Source organism: Lithobates pipiens, unplaced genomic scaffold (genome assembly GCF_037356315.1).
Source record: "Lithobates pipiens isolate NorthernLeopardFrog02 unplaced genomic scaffold, aLitPip1_a1.2 Scaffold_28, whole genome shotgun sequence".
Classification (NCBI taxonomy): domain Eukaryota; kingdom Metazoa; phylum Chordata; class Amphibia; order Anura; family Ranidae; genus Lithobates; species Lithobates pipiens.
In genome coordinates this window covers 209,548,478-209,566,353 of record NW_027507789.1, presented here as the reverse complement: position 1 = coordinate 209,566,353, position 17,876 = coordinate 209,548,478, and the positions used below count along the sequence as shown (strand labels likewise).

The window sequence follows — 17,876 nt, the reverse complement described above, 5'->3', positions numbered from 1 at the left end:
TGCTTGGATTGGAGTAACAACCTCTGCCAATCCGAGCAGGCTACATAGAGTAGCCTGCTCGGATTGGCTTTGAGAGAGAGAGGCAAGGGCTGATGATGCTACAGCCTCTGCCAATCCAAACAGGCATTGTATTAATTAAAAGAATACACCGCTCACCATACTTCCCTGGGTAAATTCATTCACTGATCTCCTACTACTATACATCCTGCTGTTTGCCTTTGAGGTCCCAGGCACCCAAGAGGGACAGGTAAATCTGGGACATATGACAGGGGGGTTATTAAATGCATTTTGGTGGACAATTTCCATAGAATGTAGCCCAAAAGTGGTTTAGGTTTGGTTAGTGAAAAATTCTCACATTGTTTGTGTTATTATTGTTTGATTTACTTTATGACATATCACAGCATGGTGGATGAGTAGTTGGCATTCTTGCTTTGTGTTTTTTAATGGTTCTATTGTTTTTTTTAAATGGTGTTGCCTCAGAAGGAGGTAGTCTTATACCGCGAGTATTGCCCAAAACCTATGTTTTCACTTGAAAAATAGGGGGTTGTCTTATACGCCCAGTCGCCTTATACGCCGGCAAATACGGGTACATGTAAACCCCGAGAATGAACTCCTTTTTTAATACATCTCTTATAAACATAACTTTAAAAGCTTTTTGCTGTATATACTCTATGAGGACAAACTTCTGCCATAAATTCAGCGAGCTTATAACTTCCTGTGTTCTCTGCTTCGTGCACACATTATGTACTCATTAGGTATCAACCCTGCCCAGTTCACTACCGTGAGCTTCCACCCTGTGTGTGGAGATGAGTGGGGGGAGATATTCTGTTGTCCTAAAACACTTTCTGTCCTGGGCTGACAACACTGCTTCTCAATAGATACAGTACATTAAAGGGATTGTAAAGGTATTTTTTTTATTTAAAAAAAGATAACAAACATGCTATACTTACCTCCACTGTGCAGCTCATTTTGCACAGAGTGTCCCCGAGCCTGCTCTTCTGGGGTCCCACTCGGCGGCTGTCTCGGCTTCCTCCCGCAAGTACTTCTCACGTTCATGTGAGCTCCCTCGCATGGTGAGAAGCACCTGCGGGCGCGCTCCCGTGATACAGCCGGCGGCTATAGCCGCTCACTGTATCACACGGCCCCGCCCCCGGCGCGCAGCGTCATTGGATATGATTGACAGTAGCGCGAGCCAATGGCTGCACTGCTTGCAATCCATCCACTCCAGCCAATCAGTGGCCAGGGTGAGTGGCGAAGAGGACATCGGGGGCGAGCGCGGGACTTTTGAGGGGGCAGGTAAGTAAAACCCCTTTAAGTGTTGTCACCTTAGGAAAGGAAGTGCGGAAGGATCACCAGGTGAAAAATGCCTGAAAAAAAAATGAATGCAGACACCCCATAGATATGGGCAACGCAGACCACACTGAAAACAGCAATTTGACATTGTAGGTAAATTTATTTCAAGAATTAACACCTAAAAATACATTATACATATAAAACACATAATAAACAATTGTGGAAAATATAATTTTCATGGCTAGATTAAATACCAAATACAATGTAGAAAGCTCCAGATGCTTTACCTTTGAGAAATGTGAACAGGGAGCTTTACAGTGGTTTAAAATCCATGTAATCATAAAAAAAGCCAATAAAAGGGTCAATCCATATGATATATTTTGGAATTATCTGTTCCTTGTTCACAGCTCTACCTACCTGCCCCTGCTAAAGTCTTCTCACTCTTTCTGCACATTATAGAACAGAGTGGGTTAAAAAAATAAATTCAGCATTAACAGATTCAGCATTAAAAAGTCCACCTCTAACCCGTAAGTTTTTGGTGGAGTGACCCTTTAGGATTTAAAGGGACATGTCAATTCTACCCAGCACATGTAGCTATCCTGTAGGTGAATTAAAAATGTAACCCATTCATTTATTAGAACCTAGTTTTATCCCTGAGGCACTTTATGACATAGGATGTCAGATGGTTTAAGTTAACTGTTCTAGATGCTACTCAAGTCAAAAAAAAAACATGGCAGCAAACCCTGCTTGTCTTCAATGGAAAGATGTGGACCTCTATATTAAGCAGCATTTTCCAAGTAAGTTCCGGTAGCTGTTTTAATGGCAAGGTTGCCATCTGGAATGTTGGTGACACACAAAAAGTATTCAGCTGGCCTTTCAGGAATGTATAAAGAGAGCTTGTGGTCCAAAGACCACAAGTGGTTACCTGCTGTGACCAACAGGTAAGATAGGATCGGATTTAGCCTGTCTGATTGCAGTAAAAAATGCCAGGGGGGGGTAGAGGATAGGAGATTAGCAGGGAATTGTACAGGGGGCCAGCAGACAATAGGGGTCAGTAGGACAAAGGACAAGCCCCCCCCCCCCAAAAAAAAAATATCAAAAACATATTTTTGCTAAAAATACACTACAATCATTATTAGGGGACACAAATAATGGGGGGGGGGTATCAGGGGTCTAAACAGACCCCTGATGTCTCATTTTTTCTCTGCAGCCTCAGCTGCACTGCACAGTAAATGAAGGGAAGTGCTCTGTGCTGAGCAGCTTTCTGTTCATTCACTTACTGAAGCATAGTAACACAGTTTATTATGCTTTAGTGATGAATGAACACAGTGAGTGATCAACACCAATCACTGTTACTGTGTTCATTAAAGAGGAGTTCTGGGACCCCACAAAAAAATTAAAAGTTAGCAGCTACTGTAGCTGCTGACTTTTAATATTAGGACGCGCACCTGTCCAGGGATCCCACGATATCGACACCCCAGCCGATTTTCAGATTGGCTCTTGGGTCCTGCCACCGCCATTTGTAGTAAGGGAACCCGTACCCTTTCGGCTTCACAGGCGGTTCCCTACTGCACATGGGCGAAGCACGCTGCGCTTTCTAATTGGTTCACCGGAGGAGGAAAGAGGGCACAGCTGTGCCGTCTCCCGGAAGTGGGGACAGGTACCCTGTCAAAAACCCGCAACTGTTCCCCCCTGAAAGGTGCCAAATGTGTGCACCGGACGGGGAGAGGATTCAGTTAAGCGGAGGTTCCACTTTTGGGTGGAACTCCATTTTAAGAAAAGGAAGAGGCCAGTAAATTACATATTTACTGGACCCTTCATCCTAAAACATCCCCTACAGCAGTTAGCAGGATTGAAGCCAGCAGTGCTGCAGGGGGAGAGACAGGGAAGAGAATGGTGGACAGGAAGGATGATAGGGGCAGTGGGTTTACAGAACCGATCCCTTGTAGGGCTCCAGCTTTCAGCTGCTGCAGACAGAAAGAGAGCCATATAGGGGATCAGTTCTGTAATTGCCCCCCACCTCCCCCAATCATCCTCCCAGTGGGCACAGAGTCTGAGTTTGGGGGGGGGGGGGGGGGTTGGTCAATCAAAATATAAGACAACGCAAACAAGTTAGCATGTGCGTTTGTTTTCAGAAATGTCTTCCGGGTAAATGATGTATAATAAATAAGAGGAATCCATCAAGACATTAATATGGCAACTGTTGTTGCTCCAGTTTGTTTTATGGGAGGTGCCTTACACCTTGCACCTTTGAAGACAAATAAGCAGCAGCATTTGCCATAGGGTTTATTCTGATGATTTCCTTTTGAAATGTGTACTTGCTAGATATACACCATGCAATTTAAATGGTGCATTGTCAAAGAAACTAAAACATTTTTTTTTCTCACTTCCGTATTAGGAGGCTGTTCCCACCAAGATTTTAGGTCATGATTACATGACAAAATGTCACAAAAACACGCAGATTAGGATCCAGCTATCCCAGAAGATAACACATAAAGCTTAAAGTATAAAAGAAAAAACAGAGGGAATCTTTACAAAACACTTTATTAAATGATAAATAATACATTCATTTAAATAAAGTGTTTTATTGCACAAGGTTTGCTGCGCTGCCCTCCATTTTTTTTTTTTTTTTTTAATTGGCAAAGAAAGAATGCAAAAATAAGACATCCCCTTTGGTGGATCCTAGTTTTTAGCCTACTATAGATAACAATTAACCACAATATAATGCACGAGCCTGTTGAAAATTAGTTTAAGACCATACTATCTGATTTATGAAATGCTTGTTTACATGGTTGCTGTAAATAAAGAATAAAACAAAACAAAAAAAACACTCCTTTCTTTTTTTTTTTTTAATACTTTTCCTTGGGGGTTAAAAAAAAAAAAAAAGAATTAAAAAAGAATTAAAATGCATTAATACGGTAAACTACTCTTTGGTTGAAAGAATCAATCAACTGAAGCCCAAATGAAGTAAAATACATAAACTAACTAAAATAACTTATAAGCAAAACCTCCTCTTTGCTGCATTTCAATTGTTTATTTAAATATGACTGGGCAGTCTAAAGCCTCGTACACGCGATCAGATGAATTTTCGTCCATTTTTTGTTGCATGCTAGTCTCATATCGAAAGTGAAGAGGTTACTTTCATATGAAAAATTCTACTTTCATACGACAGAATTCAACTTCAGAAATGATGTCATGTGTTAGATTTTTTTTCATTTCTAAACATATGAAGTCTTGCTCTTCCGATTTTTTTTTTTTTTTACGAAAATTGGACATCCTGTTCACATACGATAAAAATTTTATAGCCTGCACATACAATTTTTGTTGTCCGAAAATTCATAAATCGCCTGTGGAAAGCACCATACTAACAATTTTCTTATCGTGTGTATGGGCCTTTACCGTCCCCAGGGTGTGACCACACTACCAAGTGAGCTACATAGTGGCCCTACGCTGTAATGTGGGGTACACACTATAAGAAAATCGGGGTGAACAATCGTCTGATTTTCCTTGTTGCTTCACAGCAAATCGGAACCGATGAACGAAAAATTCGTACAAAAATTGCTTTTTTTCCCCCTTGTTTAATGCTTCTGATCATGCGCAGTCCTTTGTTTCTGAAAATTGCACGAAAACGGTACACATTAGGCGAAAAATCATTTATTCTGTTCCCGTACAAGAAAAAATTTGGAGCTTGTTCCATCAGAAGGTCGAAATCGGCTGTAGAAATTTGTGTACACACTATACTAAAATCGTATGAAAGTTCTTTGCCCGAAAATGATCGCCCAATTTTCTTATCGGGTGTACCAGCCTTAAAGGGGAGGTCTGAAGTCCGCTCTGCTGACATCACACAGATCAGTCCATGCACTGCGTCATTCCCGACTTTGGGAGTCTGGATCCGCCAGGTGCCTGGACTGATGGTCGCCTCAGCCTCTCAGCGAGCCGATGAGACGGCCGCCCCTCCACAGCTCAGCGCTCCAATGAGCGTGGAGGAGCAGTGCTGCTGATTGACAGTCAGCAGCTCTCTGGTTGGTGAGATGTGAGAAAAGGGGCATCGGCGATGTTTGGTCGCTTGCTTCTCAGTGCAGAGACGCCGGGGGGACAGATGCAGCATCGGACCGATGCTGCATCCACCTAGGTAAGTATGAAACTGCAAAGGTAGTGTATTCTGACTGCTGGTACCCATGGCTGTCCCAACAGTGCCTGCACCTGATTGGATGTACCCAACAGTGTACCCAACAGTGCCTGCACCTGATTGGATGTACCCAATAGTGTACCCAACAGTGCCTGCACCTGATTGGATGAAGCCACTGCTCAGCTGTCAATTTTCTGCTTGGCGCCTTCAATTTCTAGTTTGTTGGACAGGAGAATGGAGACAGGACCACCCATTGCCTGAATTTCGGATGGTTCATTAGGAGCCATCTGAACACGCCCCTCTCTAGTCAGATATATGCTCTTACTTCTTCAAGTCTGTGTGAGGACACCCGAGGCGTGTAGCCAAAAATCATCACAGAGCATAGAAGGGGAATGCAAGAAGGGCAAATATAACTCCAAGTGGAAACTGGAATAAAATAATAACATACAGCGGTACAAAGAAAAAAAAAAGTGTTGGATTTTAATATGGATAAAAATTTGCTGTTTTGTACACCCATCACCCAAACCGTGGAGCATGCATTCTCTGAAGCAGTGTCAGATTTTATTGCACAGGTGACCAGCACCATTATTTTGGGTTTTGCAGAAGCCAGGAATAGGTGAGATTTTTTTTTTTTCAGCGTCATCGGTTTTGCACAACCCTGATATCAGCGGCACGGACACGGGCCCCCTTCTGACTGTAGTGCTGCAGAAGTCTCTTCCACATAGGACAACACTCTAACAGTTTAGGGTTTCCTGTGAAAAATAATTTGAAACATTTTTTTTTATTTAAATGGCACAACACAGAATCACAGCTCTATGAGTTATAGATTGCATCGATAAAGAGAACCAGTCATGGATGTGCTTTTGCAGCAATCCAAATATTCAGTCTTAATTACAATTGTGCAGGCTTAGTTTTTTTTTTAAAGATTTGTATTTGGTAAACTTACTTTGTCCTAGGATGTTCAGATAGCTGCTGCTCTTTTCACTGCCTGACCTTGTAGCTGCCTCCCAGCCTCTGAGTGTGCATAACAGTATCAAATAACATAGGGGGTTATTTAGGAAAGGCAAATCCACTTTGCACTGAAAGTGCACTTGGAAGTGCAGTCGCTCTAAATCTAAGGGGTAGATCTGAAATGAGTGGAAGCTCTGCTGACATGGGCGTCCGCAGGTAGGGGCAAAGGGGGTCAAGTGCCCCCCCCCCCCCGAATCAGGGATCAGATCTTAAATTCAACACAGTTCCTTCACTATCGGGGTGCGGGCAGCCCACACCCATGTGCAATCCGCCAGTGGGGTGACACCATCAAGGTTCTGTCAAGCGCCCCTATCAGTGTAGTGTGACTGTGGGCTCTTTTCCCTGCTCAGTCCAGCAGAGAACTCGGCGGCGCTTTGACAGGAGAAAGGCGAGCTGGGGCTATCAGGTTTCCCCTGGTCACCCCCCCTTTCTCCTGTCAGGGAGAAGAGACGACGGCTCTCACCAGGTTCCCCACCCAGCTTCCTGCCCACTCCGTTCCTTCCCTATTGGCCATAACTGAGGGCCAATCAAAGGAGACTAGGAGAGGAGAGCATCATGGGACATGTAGTCCCAAAGATTGGCGGCCCCATTTTCCACAGGGAGGAGGCTACATTTTGATCAAGAGAGGGATTGAAAGACTGCAGCCTAGAAAAAAGCTGAGGGAGAGAGTGCTACAGGTAAAAGAACAAGGAGTGTGCTGGGCAGAAGCCAGAGAGAGAGAGCCCCACTGCCCAGTGCCACCAGAGAGAGCCATGCTGTCCAGCACCACCAGAGAGAGCCATGCTGTCCAGCATCACCAGAGAGAGCCACGCTGCCCAGCACCACCAGAGAGAGCCACACTGCCCAGCACCACCGAGAGAGAAAGACTGAGCCACTGCCAGGGTACAGACATGCTACAATACTGACCAGAGTCGCCCCGGAGGAACCCAGAGTGAGCGATCATCCAGCAGGAGGGATCACTGCTGTAGTTTCACTGGGTTTGGTGAGAGGGCCTGTTGGCCATTATCCATTACTTATCCTAGGGATTGTACTACGTCTGCAGTCTCTGACCATGATAATTTGATAATGACATTGTTGAAAAGGGGCAGCGCATGGGTGACCCTAAAATTATGCCCCCCCCCCTGAAAAAAGTTCTGCGGACGCCCATGTCTGCTGATTTTATCATCCAATCATGTGCAAGCTAAAATTATGTTTTTTTATTTTCCTTGCATGTCCCCCTCGGATCTACAGCGACTTTACTTCCAAGTGCACTTGCAGTGCAAAGTGGATTTCCCTTTAGTAAATAACCCCCATAGTGCTGTCTTTTAATTCTTTGTTAGGCACAGTCGGTGCTGAAACTTTGTAATGTTTCGTTTTTTTGTAACTTTTAAGTGCTTTTGTCACTTTTTGTATGATTATGCATTAAAATCAAAACCAATAAAAAGAATATGAAATAAAAACAAATATTGTAGTGCTATAGCTGTTTAAAGTTGAACTCCATGATCAGCACATATTGAATCAGTTAAAGGGATTTTGCACAGGGCAGCCCAGATCCTCCTCTTCTGGAGTGCCCTGGTGGTGCTCCTGGCCCCTCCTCTTCATTGGGTGCCCCCACAGAGAACCACTTTCCATGGGGGCACCTGGGTCCTGCTGCTGCATCCATTGGCAGCAGGACGCAGCCCCGCCCCCCACTCTCGTGTCACTGGATTTGATTAACAGCAGTGGGAGCCAATGGCTCCTGCTGCTATCAATCTATCCAATGAGGACAGAGACAAAGGCTGGAGCCACTGGGCTTGTGCTCATCGGTGGAACAAACAGGTTCAGTAAGAAGGGGGGGGGGGGGCTCTGGGGAGCAGCTGCATTTAGGTGAAAAACCTTGAGGCTTTACAACCTCATTAAATACAACAGGCATGTATATGCTTAATGGAATCTTGGTGTGCTTTGTATATTTCTTCCAGATCCTTTCAGGAATCCAGTATGAAAACAGCTCTGCTTTCTGTACAGGCTATGTACAACAAGGTGATGTCACTGCTATTATTACAAAATAATATCTGGGTTTGCAAAGGTATTTGGTGCACACAAAGTGGATTTATATCCACTAAGCAATATATTTGGATGAAATTTGAATTTTTGTGCCTGGAGTTCTACTTTACCAATAGTTGCGCTGCGCTCTGTCAGTGGCCAGGCAATCTTCTGGGACATGTCACATGTCCCAGAAGACTGAAGGGAGGGAGGGGCTGCCTAGGGGAGAGGAGTCGCCATATAAGTGGCCAGAAGGTGGAAGCAGGAGGTGAGAAAAGAAGTTCCTCTCAAAACCAGGTACCCACCCTCCCCCCCAAAAAATGACATGCCAATTGTGGCATGTCAGGGGGTGAGGAGAACTTAAAGCGGTTGTAAACCCTCATGGTTTTTCACCTTAATGCATTCTATGCATTAAGGTGAAAAATCTTCTGTAGTGCTGCAGCCCCCCGGAGCCCTCATTTTACTTGCCTGAACCTGATCTTTCTCCGATCGGGAGCAAGCACACCAGCACTAGCTGGGGGTCTCGTGTCCTGATTGGATAGATTGATAGCAGTACAGCCATTGGCTCCTGCTGCCGTCAACCAAATCCAATGACGCGGGCGCCGGGGGGCAGGGCCGAGTCCTGCATTCTGTGTGAATGGACACAGAAGAAGAACTCGGGGCACGTCCGCACGGTTGCCCACCTTAGGAGAGCGCTTCTCCAACATGGGCACTCGATGCGGGGAAGAGCCACCAGCACAACCGGGTTACCCCAGAAGAGGAGGACCGGGGCCACTCTGTGCAAAACAAACTGCACAGAGGAGGTAAGTATAACATGTTTGTTATTTATTTATTTATTTTTTTAAACTAGGGTTTACAACCCACTTTTGAGTGGAACTCCGCTTTAGCACTCTCAGGAGCTGGAAGGCAGTATAATGCCCTGTACACACGGTCGGAAATTCCGACGAAAAAGGTCAGATCGGATTATGTTGTGGAAAAATCAGATCCTGTGTGGGCTCTATCAGACTTTTTCCGTTGGAAATTCCGACGGAAAAAATTTGAGGACAGAATTTTACGACAAAAAAATCAGATCAGACTTTTTCTGATCGTTTGTAGAGAATTCCGACGGACAAAGTGCCACGCATGCTCAGATTAAATTACGAGACCAAAGCTATTGGCTACTAGCCTCTACGTAGTCCCGTCGTACGCCACGAACATCACCACGTTCTGAACGATCAGATTTTCTGACAACTTTGTCCGACTGTGTGTATGCAACACCAGTTTCGGACAAAATCCGTCGGAAAAAAACCGACGGATTTTGTGGTCGGAATGTCCTACTGTGTGTACGGGGGCATAAGAGGCCAGGCAGATAAAAAAGGCAACAACTGTCAAACTGGTAACTTCTAACTTTCAAACTGAAAATTAATCCTTAGATAAAGTAAAGCCCAATACAGGAACAATTATTTTCATGAATAAGCCAGCTTTATTATGATGATTTTAGACTGCGTATTTCAGTTCTTGCATTAGATGAGTGAATAATTGTTCCTATATAATGCTATATACATGAATACAGTATCTAAATGTGTCACCCTCTCACCTAGTATACAGAGACCCTCCTTGGCTCTGGTAAGTGCAACGTTAATCTGGTTTGGATCGCTCAGAAATCCCAGATATCTCCGCTGCCAGCCGATGGTGGGACGACTGTCCAAATCTGAAGCAGAGCGCACAGTGGAAAATATCACATATCGCCACTCGCTCCCTGCAGGAATAGACAGAGGGGTGAGAAATCATAGCAAAAGAGAAGAAAAATGATAACCCTTTTTACAAGTGTCTAGAAAGCTTACCCTGTAGATGGTTTTATCTCAGTAGCAAGGGTACAAGGGTGCAAACTGCAATGTCTGACATACAGAAAGCTTTGTCTGATACCGAGTGCCAACTCTGTATATATGGATGGACTGAGTTTCTCCCCCCCCCCCCCCCCCCCCATCTCTTATATCCAAAAATCACCTTCCATTGGCTTGTAGAATGGTGGAAGTAGGGTTTTGCTTCCAGTCAGAACAGAAGATCAAGCCTCTGTATGCAACAAGCACAGGGAATTTGAGTGCTCCTAGGCACAAAGGATGTTATTTAAAGAGGCACACCAAGCAGAATTCCTATGGCAAGCTCGCACTTTCAGCATCCTGTATAGTATTGACAGGTTTCATTTAAAAATAATGTATTGCCTTTTCCCTTTTTTTCAGTGTATGCATACTGGTATGCCTGGAGATGAGCTTAAAGTGGTTGTAAACCCTTACAAACCACTTTGACCTACAGGTAAGCCTAGATTAAGGCTTACCTGTAGGTCCAATAAATATCTCCTAAACCTATATGGTTTAAGAGATATTTACCTAAAGACAGCCACCGCTGTCTACGGCGCATGCGCCGCAGACATCGGCGCGCAGGCGCACTGGGTAAGCCGCAGATCGTGGCGATATGCCGCGAGTGTCGGCTCCCATGCGCATGCGCGGGAGTGACGTCATCGCTGCTCCGGCGAATCACAGCGCCGGAGCAGCGAGACCCACCAAGAAGATGGACGCTCGGAACTACAGGGGACAGCGGTGACTTCGCTGGCTCCTGTGTCAGGTAAGTGACACATAATGGACTACTATATAGTAGTCCATTACACTTTACCTTTGCAGGCAATGAAAGAGGAAGTAAACTCATCAGGATTTACTTCCTCTTTAAAGCAGATTTTTATCCTCCAGTGCAAGTTGACTCCCATCCACCCCTTCTGCCCTCTGCTGCACAATACGGGCTTTATTTATTTTTTTCTTTTGTTTCCTTTTTTCATTAAATTAAATTGGCAGTAAACTCCTGTATGTGATTTTTACCTACAGGTAAGCTTATAATAATGCTTACCTGTAGGTAAAATGAATATCTCCTAAACGTACACCATTTAGGAGATATTAAAGTGAGAAGCAGCCGGTGACGTACACCCGCGCCATTCCTTCAGAGCTGCGTTCCACAGATGATACTCCCATGCGCATGCGTGGGACTGAAGTCATTGCATCACAACCATTAAGGAGGCTGCAGCCCACAAACCGGGAAGGAAGACCGGGTGAAGATGGAAGCCTCTGCAGTGGTGACAATGCGCCGCTGGAAAGCTTAGGTAAGTCTTTCATAATTTAATAATGTAATAGTATGCGGTGCTTAGCCCCCAACATTAACCACTTCCCGCCTGGCCACTGCATATGTACGGCTGGGCACTCTCTCCTTCTGAGTGGGCGTGTCACCTGGACATAGCGCATCTTAGATCGGCAGAAGGGCTCTGTGATTGGCCCTCCTCATCACATGATGGCCGTGTCCAATCACAGCCCTCATGTGATGTAAACAAAGAGCCGGTTGCTAGGCAATCGGCTCTCCTCACACGGAAGCTGTCGATGAGGAGAGGAGAGCGGATCCCTGCAGCTGGCAGGTGATCAGTGAGTATGAGCTGTTTTTTACAGCTTTTTACTCATCACCAGTCTGGTGTCACCACACATGTAAAAAACACAAAGTAAACAAACACACATGTCCCCAAATAGTGATGATCCCCAAAACACATGTCCCCTACATATACAACAGTAAAATCACATGTCCCAATGATCGTTTGTACACATGTCCGTGATCATTTGCGTACATATGTCTGTGATCACACAAACCAATTACTATACACATTTTTTTTAACCAAAAAACATGTAGCAGAATACATTTAGGCTTAAATTTAAGACAAAATTTCATTTTATTGGATTTCTTTTAAAATAGAATAAAGAAAATATATATTTTTTCCAAATTTCTGCTCTTTTTTCGCTTATATCGCAAAAAATAAAAAACAGAGTCCTGAATAAATACCACCAAAAGAAAGCTCTATTTGTGCAAACAAAATGATAAAAATTTCATTTGGGTACAGCGTAGCATGACCCCGAAATTCTTATTGAAAGTGCGAGAGTGCTGAAAGCTGAAAATTGGTCTGGGAAGGAAGGGGGGCGAAAGTGCCCAGTATTGATGTGGTTAAACCTTGCAGGGAGAAAGTTTTTAAAGTTTACTACCGCTTTAAAGCTCTGGCCCGACCGGCCTAGGCGAATGATAAACACTTTGTCAGCTCTGTGCACATCACATAACCCAGGGGGCTTATGCAGGCCATAAATGGTGCCATTTTCTTTCCTGCAACCATGGGTTGCAGGAAAGAAAATCGCTTGATTCCCCCATCGACACTGACTGTTTTAATGGGGGAATCAAGCCATTTTCTTTCTTGCAACCCATGAATCCTTCTTACAGAGCTATTGTGTTACATAGTTAGTCTGGTTGAAAAAAGACATAAGTCCATCTAGTTCAACCAATAAAAAGCAGAAAACAAAAAAAATGTTTTGCAATCCCATATACACAATCCCATACCCACAGTTGATCCAGAGGAAGGCAAAAAAAAAAAAAAAAGCAAAGCATGGTTAAATTTGCTCCAGCAGGGGAAAAAAAATTAAAATTTATATCACATACCGTAATTTTCCTTTCCTGATAGGCTCCATGGTAGCATACGTGTGGGTTAGCCCCGCCTCCATTACTACCCAATAGGACCCCTCTCCCATAAATCTTTGCTCCTGGCTGCTATCCGTGTGACGTAACTAGCCTACTCCAGACATTTGGGAGGGAACTCCTGCTGCCAATGAAGCCTATCAGGAAAGGACAATTACGGTAAGTATTTGATATAAATTTTCAGTTTTCCTGAAAGCCTCCATGGCAGCATACGTGTGGGAAACAACTCGCCAAACACACCCAGGTGGGCAAAATGTTAAGCAAAGAAAACCAAATTTTAGTTAACATTGTCAACCGAAAATATTTGTAGACCAAAATTAATGGAAGACAGAGCAGCTGGCTCAACACAATAGTGAGAAACAAATGTATTAATAGAAGACCAAGAAGCCGCTCTACAAATGATTTCAGGCACGTCATGCCGAGATGCTGCCCACGAGGTCGAGATACTCCGGGTCGAATGAGCCGCCACTGCCTCAGGAGGAACCAAGCCCTTTGCTCTGTATAGCCCTCTGAATGGTCTGTACAATCCAAGAAGAAATTGATCTGACCGAATTTCGCATTCCCTTGTTTTTGCCATGAAGAAGGACAAAGAGAAACTCCTGATTGTCTGATGTTTTGAAAGTAGGGAGCACAATCACCTGATTTTCATGGAAGACTGAGGCCACTTTAGGGTTCGACTCTAACATGGGAATCAATACTGCTCTGTCTGGAAAAAAGGTCAGAAAAGGTTCCTCCGAACCTAGATTTCTAATTTTTGAAACCCTTTTGGCCGAAGTTATAGCCACCAAGAAAGTAGTCTTGAGAGTGAGGTCTCTTATGGACAAAGGTTTATCACGATCTCTTCCGAGATTGGAAAGAAAGTCCAGCACTAAAGGGAGGTCCCGTTTGGGGAACCTAGGTCTTCTTTGAGGTGTGAGCCTGATGGCTTCTTTAAAGAACTGTTGTATTAGAGCATGATTTGCCCAAGAAACTCCCGTGAAGGCCAAGATGGCTGAAACTTGTACTCTTAGTGAGCTGACTGGCAGAGATAGATCAAGTCCTGATTGAAGAAAACTCAGTATATCTTGGACTGCTGGAGAGATACAAGAATTCGACCTGGAAGACATGTGGACAGTAAATCTGGACCATATGCGTTCATATACCCTGTTAGTACTCTTCCATCTGGCACTTAGAAGGGTTGGAATAGCTTCTTCCAGACAACCAAGAGCTTCTAGCCTTCCCCTCTCAAGAACCACACCCTGAGGTGTAGGCAGGATGGGCACGGATGTAACATTGTGCCTTGGGACATTAGATCTGGCCTGAGAGGCAGGGGAACTGAGTCTTGATAGCTGAGGAGCAATAACAGAGGGAACCAAGGCCTGCTGGGCCAGAACGGAACCACCGCTATAATCTCCACCCCCTCTGTTTTGAGCCTCCGAAGGAACTGCGGAATCACCGGAACCGGAGGGAAGGCATAGGCTTTCCGAAACCTCCAATGATCTGTGAGAGCATCCGTCCCATATGCCTGAGGGTCCCTGAACCTCGAGTAATATTTGGGCATCTTGTGATTGCACGGGGAAGCGAACAGATCGACCTCTGGAGACACTCCCAGGGTCAAAAGCCAGCCGAATACCTCTCTGTGGAGGGACCACTCGTTGTTGTCCATTTGGACACGTGACACGTGACAGAAAATCCACCTAAACATTCTGGATCCCCAGAATGTAAACTGTAGAGATGTTGGACAAGTTCTTCTGAGCCCAGTTCATTATTGGCTCCACTTCCTGTTATAGGGACCAGCTGCGAGTTCCACCTTGCTTCCTTATATAAGCCACCGTGGTTGTATTGTCCAACCTTAACATTACTGAAGAATTCGCCACTAGATGGTGAAACGATAGGAGCGCCTGAAAGGCAGCCCTTAACTCCAGAATGTTGGAGACAACCCTTTTTTTGTAATATGTTGGCCGATTCATGTAGGATGTTGTATTAAAGTACCATAATGACCAGAAATTCAGTTGAGTTGTCCAAGCCAACTGAAGTTTAACATATCAAAGGGACAGCTGAAGACCCTTTGATGTGTCGATCTTATGCAAGTCTACCTAGGTGTGTGAGGTATGGCCTGTTAACCTTATTGAACATTTCAAAGAATACATTGTTTTAACTTAAGGATGATGTAGGACCATAGAAGAAGTATTTATTTATAGAAATTAAATTTGAGGGGGGTATTCATGGGAAACATTTGGTTGACCTAGCAGAACCCCCCCCCATTGTCAGACCAGTACTTGAGAGGACATTCAAGCTGGCATTCAGTCAGTCTTGTCTGGGTGTGTGATTATGAAGACACAGGTTTAGAAAACATGGTATTCTGAAGGCTGGTATTCGTTGTCATAGTACTCTGTTGGATTGTTGGATTTTGTCATCTGTTGCAAGAATTTGTTCTGTGTTGGATGTCAATAAAGTGCATCTCTCTGGAAGAATTGGGTTGCTGCGGAAGAGTACTTATAATAACTACTAATCATCTACCCATTATATATTATATCACTACACCTTCGAGACGGGAATGTCCACCTGCCCTGGGCCACATCTGAAAGACAATGAGCGCCCCATCCTTGGTTGCTGGCGTTTGATGTTACCGTGACCCATGAAATGGGAATGATTGAATGATGATTGCGCAGATTCTTCCCTTGAAGTCACCAGAGGAGAGACGTCCTCATGGTTGGAGTGAGGAGTATGCGCTAGGTCTGGCTGGTTGAATCCCATTGTTGTAGAAGCCCCTTCTGGAAGGGCCGAGTGTGCCATTGGGCCCACTTCACCATAGGAATGGTGGCTGTCATTGTGCCAATTACTTTCAGGCATTGGAGAGCAGAAAGGTGAGATGACGCGAGGGCTGCGTGAATCCTGTCTCGGATCACTCCGATCTTCTCTTCTGGAAGGGAGATAGTGCTTACTAGTGTATTGAACTGAGCCCCTAGAAACACAAGCAATTGTGTTGGTTCTAGATGGCTCTTCTCTAGATTCAGGAGCCACCCAAATTCTTGCAGGGTGGAGATGACTAAATTCTTGTGCTCTAAGAGCTGATCTTTGTTCTGGGATAGTAGAAGTAGGTTGTCCAAATAGTGGTGGAGACGAACACCTTTGACTCTACGGCCAATAGAACCTCGGAGAAGACCTGAGGTGACGTTGTTAACCCGAAGGAGAGACACGTAAACGGTAGATGCTGGTCTACAACCGCAAAGCGGAGGAATTGCTGAAAGTCCTTTGCTACTGGCACGTGAAAGTATACATCCTTCAGATGGATTGAAATCAACCAGTCTCCCAGATGCACTGACTGCTGAATTGTAAGCAAGGATTCCATTTTGCATTTTTCCTTCCGAATAAAGGAATTGAGATGGGTCAAATCTATAACCGGCCTCCATGTGCCATTTTTCTTCTGTATCATAAACAGAGGGGAATACATGCCTTCGCCACATTCATCTTCTGGAACAGGTATGGCTGCGCCTTGATCCAGTAAACAGTTCACGTAGGTCAATAGGACCTGTTTTTTCTCCTCTGAGCCTAGGAGAGTTGTGGGAACAAATCTTAATCTTGGGGTGTTGACGAAGACCCATTTGTGACCAGAGGATATCGTCTTGACGGTCCAATAATCCTGAATTGAGGTCACCCAAACACGCCTGAAATGTAGAAGACGAGCCCCCACATGGCATGTTTGAGCGGGTCCAATTTCAAAAGGATCCATGCCAGAAGCACCACCTTTTAAGTTTTTTTTGAAGGAAGATTGTCTAGACTTCCATGATCTTGAGAACTCCCAACCAGGCCTATAACTGCGCGCTTCCCTAGCACGATCAGAGTTTTGCCTCCTATGAAATTGATGTTTCTGGTTCTGTAGGCGTCTGTCTTGAGGAAGGAAACCAGATTTCCCACCTGTGGCCCGGGTTATGGCAGAATCGAGCTTATTGCCAAATAAGAACCAGCTCTTGAGGGAGTCTATTCCAGATTTTCACAGCTCTAATGCTGCATACACGATAGGATTTTCCGATGGAAAATGTTCGATGGGAGCCTGTTGTGGGAAATTCCGATTGTGTGTGTAGGCTCCATTGGTCATTTTCCATCGGAATTTCCAACAGACAAAATTTGAGATCTGGATCTCAAATTTTCCGACAACAAAATCCGTTCTCATAAATTCCGATCGAGTGTACACAATTCCGACGTACAAAGTTCCACGCATGCTCAGAGTCAAGCAGAAGAGCCGCACACTGGATACTGAACTTCATTTTTCTCGGCTCGTCATACGTGTTGTACGTGTTGTACGTTTCCGCGTTCTTGACATTTGGAATTTCCGACACGATTTGTGTGACCGTGTGTATGCAAGACAAGTTTGAGCCGACATCCGTCTGAAACAAAACATGGATTTTGTTGTCGGAAAATCCTATCTTGTGTACAGGGCATAACTGTGAAGAAACATTTCCGTATTTGGAGATAATATCTTTTTTTCTCTAGGCATAAAGAGTGTCCCCTTCTCCTCTGTGATGACCTTAAAGTGAATAACTCAACACCAAGTTCACTATATGGACCCCTTATGTATTTGTACATGTTGATCATATCCCCTCTTAATCTCCTCTTCTCAAGAGAGAATAAATTCAGTTCCTCTAATCTTTCCTCATAGCTGAGCTCTTTCATGCCTCTTAACAGTTTGGTTGCTCTTCTCTGCACTTTCTCCAGTTCCCCGATATCCTTTTTATGAATTTGTGCCCAAAACTGAACGGCATATTCCAGATGAGGTCTTACTAATGATTTGTACAGGGGAAAAATTATATCTCCCTCTTTGCTGTTATTTCCACTGTTAAAACAAGAAAGGACTTTGCTCGCTTTGGAAACTTGTAAGTTGGAGACGTCCTGCAAAGATGTTCTTCCACTGCATAGCTTGGTGTCATCTTGCAAA

The 17,876-nt window shown here is 44.5% G+C and overlaps 1 protein-coding gene across 1 annotated transcript in view; it reads right to left on the bottom strand.

Annotated features, from left to right (window-relative positions):
- Positions 1–1,433: 1,433 nt before the first annotated feature.
- The window catches only part of HELZ2 (helicase with zinc finger 2), a 100,277-nt gene continuing 83,834 nt past the window's right edge, over positions 1,434–17,876 (bottom strand). Inside the window, exons 19-20 of the mRNA XM_077460425.1 lie at positions 10,011–10,172; positions 1,434–6,174 (exon numbers count right to left, since the gene is read on the bottom strand). Coding sequence (XP_077316551.1) covers positions 6,062–6,174; positions 10,011–10,172 — 275 coding nt within the window. The 3' untranslated portion in view covers positions 1,434–6,061. The remainder of the gene's footprint in view (positions 6,175–10,010; positions 10,173–17,876) is intronic.